This window comes from Mus pahari, chromosome 7 (genome assembly GCF_900095145.1).
Source record: "Mus pahari chromosome 7, PAHARI_EIJ_v1.1, whole genome shotgun sequence".
In the NCBI taxonomy this organism is placed as follows: domain Eukaryota; kingdom Metazoa; phylum Chordata; class Mammalia; order Rodentia; family Muridae; genus Mus; species Mus pahari.
Genome location: NC_034596.1, coordinates 48,498,412 through 48,510,395, shown reverse-complemented (window position 1 = coordinate 48,510,395; position 11,984 = coordinate 48,498,412). Strand labels below are relative to the sequence as shown.

The window sequence follows — 11,984 nt, the reverse complement described above, 5'->3', positions numbered from 1 at the left end:
ATATATATATATATATATATGATATATATCATATATATATATGATATATATCATATATATATATGATATATATGATATATAATATATATATTATATATCATAAACCAGGAAAGAACAAAGCATTTTACTCTGAGAATAAATAGAAATGTAGGCATTTAAACTGTTTATGATGAATCTTCGTGTACCATAAGAGATGTTCGGGAAGGGTATAATTAAATCTTGTTCTGTATTTGATAGCCGTTCTACAATTGATGACACGTTTGCAAACAAGTATGTGACAACCAGAGGAAACTATCTTCCTAGCAAAATTGTTTAAGGTCTCACAATTCTTCCTTATATTTCCATGGTTTCTATAATCCGATAAAAAGAATCTACCTCTGCTTCATTCTTCAGTCAATATTTACAGATGGTTTTACGACTAAGGGAAGCCTCCAGCTTTACTGAATGAGGAAGGAAACACATCTTTGAAGATAGAAGCCACAGTGCTTATAAAAGCAATGGATATGTGTCACCAACTGACACTCCACTAAGGTGTTCTTTGTGTAAATGAAAGCTTGGGTTAATAATTTTAAAAAGAAGTGAGGAGTCTTGGCTTATCCCTGTAATCCCAGCACTCTGTAGACTAAGGCAGGAGGACTACCATGAGTTAGTGGCCAGCCTGGGCTACAGCGTAAGTCTCATCTAAATAACCAAAGGGGGAAAATTAATTACACACGAAATCTCTTCACACAAGGTAAGTAAGCTCTGTTGTAGTTTCCTCTCTGTTGCTGGGATAAATACTCTGACCAAAAACAACCAGGGGAAGAGAGTTTCTTAGGCTTACACTTCCAGGTCATAGCTCAACTAGAGAAGGCAGAATCCTGGAGGAATGCTGCTTGCTGGCTTGCTCACAGGTTCACCCTCAGCTATCGCATAGCCCACAGATGGACAGTTCTACCCACGGTGGGTCTGGCCCTCCCACGTGAATAAAGAATCAAGATAATTAACTTCACACCAATATGGCCACAGATCAATCTCTCAACTGAGACTCCCTAAAGCTCTAGGGAGTTAAATAACAGCTGAACTAAGCCAGGACAAACTTTTACTGAATGAAGAATTTGAATGGCTGGGTGTGGTGGTGCACACCTTTAACCCAGCACCGAGGAGGCAGAGGCAGGCAGTTCTCTGTGAGTTTCAGGTCAGCCTGGTCTACATGGTGATTTCCAGGGCAACCAGGAAGACTTGATTACAAAAAAGGAAAAACTGGACTATAGTCATGTGGACCACAGCAAGTAGAATGGATCAATCTCTCTGCAGAGAACTACTGTCACAGTTTATAAACCTCGCTGAGAGAAGTACAAACATGAAAACATTCTAAGCACAATTTTCTCTATACTTAGACACAGGTGTTTAGAAATAAAATGGAAAACACCATATATTTTGCTTTGTTTTCGAGGCAGGATTTCACTATGTAGCCCTGGCTGGCCTGGTAATAGAAATCCACTTGCCTCTGGCTTCTAGTGCTAGGATTAAAGGCCTAGGCTAGGCACACTTGGCAGAAAACACTACAGAGATTTAAGATGCAGAGTCCCATAGACAATAAATCATAAATTATGATTCATCATTTTAAAAATCTGTTTCTAAATGGAGAGAAATTTACCAGAAGGAAAAATAAAAACTATATACTAGGAACTATTTCCTAAGATTGGTTTTATGATTTTAGTCACTGTAAGGTTTAGAAAAAAACCTCTCTAATGATGTAATTCTTAGCACAAAACCCAAAATATGCACAAAATTAAAACCTAGATACTAGTATTGCATAACTGCAGCAGAGAAGGTTTTCCCTGGAGGTAGCTGACGGCTCTATGGTGACCATCTCTAACTTCCCCTTTGTAGACCATGGGAAGATGCTCTGATGCTGATGGAGGGAGCAGGATTGGAAGCAGGTTCTGCTGTCCTAGTCAGTATGTTCGAGAGTAAAGATGGAAACTCACAGAAGCTAAGGGATAAATAACAATGTTTTCCAAGTTGTAAGATAATAGGCTAGAAGCAAATCTATAGACTAATTCCAATGCTCATATTATAGATGAGGAAGTCATAAAATCTTAAGGGACTTTCCTTTTCAATCACAGTGTAATAATGCCTCCAATAAAAGTCAACAAATTAGGATTATATGGGCCCACATCTATTCCTCCACACCTAATTTCACCAGAGAGCTGCAAACTGATGCAAATCTTTCAGCCCTCCCTATAGCCCTAAAGTGCTCAAACAAGCCCCTTAGATAGTCATTACTAGACAGACCACATATATTTCAGTAGATCTCCCAAATTTAACTGGGCTTTAGAAGGAAATCCATCAACACCTTATCTCTACTCCTGCTCATTTTACTAACGTACGCTTGACATTTAGACTGTTAATGTACAATATAGTGCTACGATATCTATTTATACTGTGAAATGGGTATTATATAATATTCAGATTTCAAATTTTCTGTTGTATATTATTTTTAGTTTTCTTACAAATAATAATCCTAAATAGAGATCATACATGGCAATCAAGTTTGTCTTCCAGATGTTTTGATTGGTTGTATTTTATTAATAATTCATTTTTAAAGACAAATTGCTCTGGTAGATGAGTCAAAGACAGTGGGGATTTCTAAATTATGCAACTTCATGCTTTTATCATATTTTTGTATAATTATGCTTACATAAATTGATTCAAGTCTGTAAATATCACTCAACTGGCTATATCACTCAACTGGATACTAAAGATGCAGAAAACTCATGCTGCCCATAAAACAAAATACAAAAGGCTCTTATAAGTAACCTAGAAAACTGAACACTGCTAATTCTATCCTTTTTTAATTTACTAATTCAATTCTTGTCCAATTAGTTCATCTTAATAGTGCCAATGAAAAGCCTCAAGCAGGGAAAGGTGCTTAGTGACCTGAGTTCCAGTCCTGGAACCCAGATAAAGGTGGAAAGAGAGAGCCATCTCTACATGTCCCCATAATATAAATTTAAAAAACTAAAAAGCCAAAACCATCCTTTATAGATGTAAGCAGTATAAATTACAGTATCCTAAGTTTGTATCTGCTCAGTCTTTTGATGATTCTTCCTGAATTTCCCTAGAACTCCATAGTGCAAGTACCCCTAGATATTTGGGTATCAGGATAGTACAATGTCACAATGGCTTCTATGAGTTTAACATGCATTTCTAGAATAGAGAGACTTTACACTGGAGAACAATTTGGTAATATTTATTAGAATAACTACAAGTGTCCATACCCTTTGACTCTTCAGTAAATTCTTAATGCTAGGAATTTACAGTGTGGTTGGAGTAACCAGAGATGAACACTCATCTGGAAAAACTGACATTTAAAGCTGTGTCCACACAACCTCCTTGTTAATACTATGGTTCTGACAGTGGCAGAAGAGTTATATAAATAGGAGAATTCAATTTTCACCACAGAGAAATTTAATTCTCCTCCCCTCCCCCCCTTATTTATTTCTGAGATGGCATTTCTCTGTGTAGCCCTGGCTGTCCTGGAACTCATCCTTTAGACCAGGCTGGCCTTGAACTCAAGATCCACCTGCCTCTGTCCCCTGAGTGCTGGGATTAAAGGTGTGTGTTACCACTGTTGAGCTCAATTTTTACTCTTAAAAGTAACTGCCTGAGCCAAAACAGATTTCTTAACAGTTTGAAATGTTATGAAAAGCAAAGTAATTTAAGGTCATAAATGATAATGTTTGTATTTCATGAACTCCAAAACAAATTTTTGTGTTGCCATAATAAACTACTTAATAGCAAACTAGTTTAGACACTCTTGCATATTACTCTGAGGTGCCACAGGGCAGTACTGTGAACTAGGTAAAGTAGGCAGACTGAATATTTAAAAGTATGGGTACTGACAGCAAGCACTGAAGCACCTCCTGTATTGAGGCTCAAATATACTCTCAAGTACTCAGGAAATCGTGTCAGTATCTCAAAAAGAAAGCTTGGAAGGCTTTTAATCAACAAAGCAAATGAAGATTTCTCGCTATTCCTTATTAACAACACATGGTGTTCATTTGTTATTTATTCTTAAATAAAAATTTGAAGGTTCTTTGAAACCAGAAACTCACTTTATGCAAAGTGCCATGGAATTTGTAATATACATATAATGATTATATAAACTACCACAAGAAAACACGAGAAAGATTTAAAAAGTATGGAGGAAGTTCAGAGAAAGAGACCATTCTGAAACAGGTATCTATACATCTGACAATAAGATCGAGCTAAGCGTCTTTAATTTGGCCTTTAAAACCTCTCCTAAGAATAGAGGGCCCTCAAGGAGATGGCAACCCCAGAGGAAGACCAACAGTGTCAACTAACCTGGACCCCTGGAGTTCCCAGACACTGCGCCACTAACCAAGGAGTATAAACAGGCTGGTCTGAAGCCCCAGGCACATATGCAGCAGAGGGCTGCCTTGTCTGGCCTCAGTGGAAGAGGATGAACTCCTGTAGAGACTTGATGGCCAAGGGTGGAGGGATATGGGAGGGGTGGCCTCCCTCTCAGAGGTGAAGCAGAGGGTGGATGGGGGAGGAACTCTATGAGGGGGAACCAGAAGGAGGGACAACATTTGGGATATTAAAAAACAAAAAACAAAAGAACTCTTCTAAGCAGTAAATCTCTGCACTGATGTGAAACGCTGTATCTCGGTACTGCTGAGAAACACTGTATTTTAGTACTGATATAAAACTCTGTATCTTAGATATGCCAGAGATGTTACTGTTATTTTTAAAAACAACAACAACAACAAAACAAAGATAAAAGAAAAATGTGAAGTCATCAAAATACAGTACAGTTTAAATAAGCAAATCTTTTTTAAAAAAGCATATAGTCATAGAGTTCTAAATTACACATAAAAAAGAAACCTTATTTCCTTACTATGCCAATAAGGACCCTTTGGTTCTAATTTTCTTCTCATACTTCTTGAATAAATCCAGAAGTTTCTCTGCCTGGGTAGCGAACCCATCAACATCTACATTTCCAAGTCAGCAGAATGTTTTCTGACAAGTGTATTCACTCACCTGCTGCTTCAATACCAGGTTCTTCACGCCTTCCATCACAAACTGTGATCCTGTATTCATGACTCGAGATAGGAGGCTGGGTATGGGCAAAAGACAAATGAAGATGCCATTAAGTACAGACTGCTGTACAGTCTGCCACTGATACACACTTTGCCCAATTACACACCACAGGCTGCCCCCTCTGCCACCACCTTGTTTCCCATAGGCAAAAGGGCTGTGAACATTTCTACTTCCATGGGTATTATTGTTGCAGTGATATTTAATAAGTGATAAAAAGTTAATAAACATTTATTTAATAATTTAAAAATGATAAAATAATCACTACAAACTATAAAGAGATGCCCTCAACATAATTGCTTAGCCTTACACATAGTTTCTTTCTGATTGTTTTAATGCAAAAATAATCAGATGTAAAACAGTAATCCCGACTTGGCTTCTGGAGTTCAATCACACATAGCTTATAGAATGCCTATCGATATTGCAAATATGTCAAGTGCTCTCTGTATCACTAGAGTTGGATTCAATTCTGTTATGTGTACCATCTCCACTCTATACACAGAAAACCTACACGTAAACATGGTAAGCACTGCCTTAGTTCTATAACATGGATCAAAGGACATTTGGTAAGAGAAGAGTAATTCTATACCACATAAGAAAGCTAGGGGCAGTTTTCAATTTAGCCAAGATTTTCTTTCTTTCTTTTTTTTTATTAGATATTTTCTTTATTTACATTTCAAATGTTATTGCCTTTCCTAGTTTCCCCTCTGAAAATCCCCTATCCCCTCACCGCTTCCCCTGCTCACCACCCCCCCATTCCTGGTCCTGGCATTCCCCTATACTGGGGCATAGAGCCTTCACAGGGCCTAGGGCCTCTCCTCCCATTGATGACCAACTAGGCCATCCTCTGCTACATATATAGCTAGAGCCACAAGTTCCACCATGTGTATTCTTTGATTTAGCCAAGATTTTCTTAAAGCACATTTATTAATAGCCTCAAGTACAGAATATGTAAAGAACCTTAGGCTCCACATAGTCTATATGATTTTAAGACTCGAGACTGGGCTATGTATCTATTAATCTCAGGAACTATTTTCCTTTCCCTTATCCTGTCCTTTCTCCCCTGTGTAAGAGAAACAGGATGGAAAGCCTCTATGAACAGAGATAAGGGGAGTAACCTTGGACGGGATGCATGGCCCTCAAACTATTCTTCATGCCAACTAAGTCTGTTATAGGGGCAGCAGGGTTTAGGGCAACCCGTACTGTACTCTCCAGAGGGGAGGCCCGCTGGATTGCTGAAACTAGATACATTTCTTTTCCTCTGGGCTTCATACTTTTATTTTAGCTTTAAAAAAACTAGGAATTTGAAATGTGTGTGATATAGAAAAGAGTAGCCAGAATTGCCTTGTCATCAAATACTATGGCAGTCTGTAGAGCAGTGGTTCTCAGCCCTCCTAATGCTGAGACCCTTTAGTACAGTTCCTCATGTTGTGGGGACCCCCAACTTACATAAAATTACTTTGTTACTGTTTCATAACTTTAATTTCCTTACTATTATGAACATATGTCATAACATAAATGTCTGGTATGTAGAATATCTGATATGCAACCCTTGTGAACGCCGAGTGTCTAGCTTTAACAATATAAAATAGTTTTAACTACATATTCCTAAAGTGAAAGACAATGTTTTAAGAAGAAGGAAGCATATGAAACCAATGGCTCATATGCTCATATCTTTGTGAAAGCTACTCCCTTACATTTTAAAAGGAGAATCACAGCTATTCCAGGAGGCCAGGAAAACCGCTGACACGCTGTATCATAACGGACTTTCAGGAAGGTATTAGATACTGGATTTTTAAGGCATCAGTGTGAGTACAAAGATTCAACCAACAATACTAAATCCTTACCCCATTGGTTTAGTGGTAGTGTTTCCGTAGCTGGCAGGAGCTGAGGCCATCTTGGCAAAAGCCCTATGAAATAAGGAGATATGTATTTACAAGTGGACAGTTATCATTCACTATGTTGGCATTAAAAGAGTTGACTTCTAAGATACACTGACTTTTTAAAAAAATAATTTTTTTTAACTAATTACATTTAACATCAAAACCTGAGATTCCCTAATGCACAGCAACACAGGGCTGGAGGTAACTCAGTGGCAGAACTCTGGAGCAGGTCAAGGCCCAGGATTCCAACAGCAACACTGCAGAAACAAGCACGAACCAGAAGTGCAGCCCCGATGGGAGGGGTTCTCCTCTTCCTATACAGTCACTAACAATAGAACTCAGGCAGAGACGTGCACACATAGGAGAACCAGCGTGCACCAACTAAGCTTAGCTTAGAGCTAGGCATAGCACATCCTCTCTTGCTCCCTGACAGACCTTTGCTCAAGCTGTCCTTTGGGGACTTCAAACTCACTACCCTTTTTCACATCAGGAGAAATGCCACATTTGCTCTAAGGACTCCGCTCAGAGCTACCTCCTTTATCATCACTCTCTTCAGTCACTACCCAGTGGTGTTTTCCCTTCAGTTATATTTCAAAGCATGCAGTTTTATATGTAATTGCACATAGTCATGTATTTTATGAATTTTATGAAAGTTTAGAATCTCTTTAAACTGTAATTATTAAAAATTGGAGAAAAAGATATCACTTCAGTGTGTTTTAAAAAATACCTTCCTCTAAATGTTTTTACAGTCCTTTACACATTCTGGAATACAGAGTGTTCCCAGAGGCTCCCAGTACTCTGAGGTAGTCAACTGCCAGGATGCTGATGTCTGCTCTTCCCACTGCAGATGTGTGCATAAAATGCAACACAGATGACTAAAATGAGAGTCAGCATCCTTTTCTGCCCTGATCCATCACACACTATTAGCACACCACAGACATTATGGCAACTGTACTTTTTCATGACTTTTAGCTACTTCATATGTTTTTTTTTTTACAAGAGGAGGGATGGGCAGAAGTGAAAAAATTAGGAATCACTAACAATGGAGTAGTTGAAATGTTAAAAATATTCAGCTTCTGTTCTGACAAGAATCAAGTAGCAAGAAAGAAATCCCAAAGAAAACCCAAAACTTTCAGTTTTGTTCAAAAATGAGGTTATAAACAAAGCATTATTTACCTCCGGGGACTGAAACTAATGCCTTCACTAGAACTGGCTTTTGTACTGGAAACTACACAAACAGCTAACAGGAATGAATGGAAGCAGTTCTTTATGGTTGAGTCCTGTGACGAAGCTTCCTTGGCTTTGATGAGACACCGCTCTAACAGTGGGACTAGAGGACAAAACACTGCATCACTGATTCACTGAAATGTGTAATTACACTCTGTAAGTGAAATTATGTAGCCCAGGCTAGCCACGTACTTAAGATCTTCCTCAGTCTCCTAAGTCCTGGGACTACAGGCTGTACCATGATTACTGGAGCAAATAAAAATGTCCTTTTCTTTAAAAAATGATTTATTCCTGTTTTGTATACGTATGCATGCTATGATGACCATATGGAGGTCAAAGGGCAACTCTGTGAGTCAGTTCTCTCTCCTACCTTTAAGTGGATTTTGGGAACTGAATTCAGGTCACCAACATTAGAGTGACTTCACCTGCTGAGCCATCTTACTGGCCCAAATTGTTTTTCTGTGTAGCCCTGGCTGTTCTGAAACTCACTCTGTAGCCTTGAACTCAACAGAGATTCACCTGCCTCTGCCTTCCAAGTGCTAGGATTAAAAGCGTGTGCTATCAACACCCAGTAAAATTTACCTTCTTTTTATCTTTCTCAATTTCTTAAAATGGTTAAACTCATATCTTATAATTGGAAAGTAAAACAAATGTTACAAATTAGAGATTAAGTATATTTTAAGTGCAAAGAACATGGTCAAACAGAAGAAAAATTTCAAATGTCATCAGAAGCATGGATAATAAAAGGCACCACATCACCCTCTAGAGAAAGCCACGGTTAAGATCCTGGATGTTTCTTTGGCTATGCACATCTTTCCTAATGGAGACTGGAATGCAGAGTTAATCTTACTGTCTGAAACTGATGAAGAGCATTTCAGAGGCAATGCTTGCTTTAGAAGTCTGAAAGGAAAAGCAGCCAAAGGAGAAGGCCTGCATGTGAAGTGACACTCAGGCACACGCTTTTCAGCTACACAACCAAATGTATGCATGTCACATGCAGGCAGATCATACTGTAATCTGTCATTCTATTTCTGGCTCACTGTCACTGCCCAGAAGTTTACCCTACTGAGCAAATCTAGTCACTGGCTAAGATCTTATCACTCAGTGTTACTGTCTCTGGATCATCCAGCAGAGTTCAACATTATTCTTTCATTTGTTTGTTAACTGTTTCTTCAACACATGTAAATCCAATGACGATGCAAGTCCTGCTCATCATGCTCCCAATTAAGAAATAGAGATAGCATCCTTAGGCATTCACGGGAGTTGGTTCCAGGATCCTCAAAAGTATGACAATCTCTGAATGCTCAAGCTCCTTATATAAAATGTATGGTATTTCCATACAACCTCTGCATGCCATCTCCTATAATTGAGACCATCTCTAAATTATATGGAACATATAATATAGAGGCTATGTAAATAACTACTATACTGTATTGTTTAGGAAATAACATTAAGGAGAACAACAAACAAACAAACGTATACCAAGTTTAGCAACTATTTTTTCCAGAGTATTTCCAGCCCATGAATGCTGAGCTGACAGGTATGGGGAGCTCAGAGTAATTATCAAATAAATCAACATAGTGTTGTAAACAACGTTTCCCTTCTTACCATAGTAACACAATTGTTGCCAATGCCTTAAGTCCTCTATCTTATTTAATCATCCTGCTGGACTCTTATCTTACAAAAATACCACAATTTTAGCAAGGATGAACAGATGGACATGGTGTTGCTATGTAGCCCAAGCTGTTATTGGCTCCTACCTCAGCCTTGCAAGTACTGCCATTACAGGAGTGTGCCACTGCACAGTGCTAAAGCACCTCCATTTCCCTGCCCAGTTCACTGCTGGGCACTCAGGCTGGTTTTCACTGCTATACTTTTATGGCTCCAGTAACTTCTTTGGATAAATCCTTAAAAGGAGTAGAAGGTCAAAACCTTTTATGGCATTCTGGAAAATTACTGAAATTTACATTCCTTCTAATAGACTATAAAAGCACCAATTAATTTCCTTGGAACAAAGGCCTTAAACTTTGGTTTTGTCCTTGCTGCTAGTTGACAGTTGACACATTTGATCCAGAAGACTTCAGTCTCCAACTTTCTAATGCATCAGAAAAGAAAATACCAAGTTTTTCCTAGGATAAAAGTTATCTTGATTTTATGTAGCTTTAAGTTGTGAATAAGGTGGGCTAGACGAGGAACCGCTATCACCTGGACATAAAAACTCTCCATGACATTGCTCAGCCTTCTTCCCAGCATTCCTATTTTCTTAGGAACAAAATCTGAATTACAACCTTACCTAAAAAGAGACTAAAACTTACTTAGGAGAGTAAAAAGAAACTAAAACTTACTTCCACTGCTTGATGTACTGTAAAGGGCTAAGGTTGCAGCCTGCATCTGTTAAAGCCTTTTTATACTGCTCCAAATCAACCTGCAGAAAGAAAAGAATTCTATGGTAAAAATACTTTCATAGAAGACTGTCTGCTGTTATTTGATTAATCAAGATTTTAATCCAAAGCCTGAATTTAAATGCCAGTGCCATGTCAGGATGTCAGGTGGAGCTGGCCTTAAATGACTCCCCAGGTGGGTATGCATCGGGGCAGAAAGCACCTGATGAGAAGACAGCCCTGGGAGTGCAAAGCACGGAACTAGCTTCCCTCAGGAAGTTCATCAATTTTCTTCTCTTCTGCTTCGCTTCTGGACAAGCCCTAAGCCAGCAAAATGGAGGAGCGACCCAGGTTGAGAGGGCTTGAGGTGGCTCAGGCTTCTTCTCAGTTACACTGGAGGGCTCCAAGTCCCTGGCTGAGGAACAGCTGTCTTCCCAGTTTAAACTTGTCTTCTCTTTCTGGTCTATTCACTTTATCCCCTGATGAGTACGCCGAACTGAATTTGTGTCAGTTTAGCACCATAGTGACTCTGATCTAAGAGGAAGAAAACCTCTGTGTGTGTTCTTGTGACAGTGTGTGGAGTCCCCTGATCACTCCTCACCCTTTGAGACAGTGTCTCGCTGGAGGCCATGGAGTCAGCCTGCAGCTGGTCAGCAGGCCCTGGGATCCTAGCGCTGGGCTGTTTTTGTTTTTTGTTTTTTGTTTTTTAAACACATGGTGCTAGGGACCACACAAGCAAGCATTGTATGAACCAGTTATCTTCCTAGGGCTGCCAAGTTTTAAGCTTTTAAGTTCACCATCAACTAGAGATTTTAACTCCTTTGTAATTTCAGGATGATTAAGGTGATACTGGTCATCATGATTTAATGATCCTAATGATCACCAACGTTTATAAAAATCTTTACTGAAAAATAAGGTAGTTAAATTAAGGCAATACTAAGGTTTAAAAGATTATGTTCTTAAAATATTATAGATAGGACATGGGAGACTAAGCCACAGGTAGACCTTCACTGAAAAAAGCTTTTCTAGGAAAGAACCACCATGCTTTTTATTCCTGCATAAGCTATAAGAAAAGTTAAGTGATGAATATAGTCCACAGCAAAGTAAAAGAGCTCCAAGCAAACAGTGACTTCATACACTAATAATTTTTGACCAGCGGAAGCATTACAACTTATCAAACAATAATAACAAAAACTGGTATTAACAATTCTCTCTCATAGCATCATGGAGGCTCTTTTGCTCGCTGCTTATTATCTAAAGCTATACTTGGTTAATAGAAGGAAGCACATGGTTTCCAATCCACTTTCCTTACAAACAGCACACAGGGTATATTCTGGAACAGTCTCTGGTTTGAAAACAGTCTTAAAATAATAAGACCAATCTT

General features: G+C 38.7%; 1 protein-coding gene across 1 annotated transcript in view; it reads right to left on the bottom strand.

Moving 5' to 3' along the window:
• Scfd1 (sec1 family domain containing 1) overlaps positions 1-11,984 on the bottom strand; it is a 65,247-nt gene that overhangs the window by 11,610 nt on the left and 41,653 nt on the right. The window contains exons 17-19 of the mRNA XM_021202652.1: positions 10,565-10,644; positions 6,957-7,019; positions 5,053-5,128 (exon numbers count right to left, since the gene is read on the bottom strand). Coding sequence (XP_021058311.1) covers positions 5,053-5,128; positions 6,957-7,019; positions 10,565-10,644 — 219 coding nt within the window. The remainder of the gene's footprint in view (positions 1-5,052; positions 5,129-6,956; positions 7,020-10,564; positions 10,645-11,984) is intronic.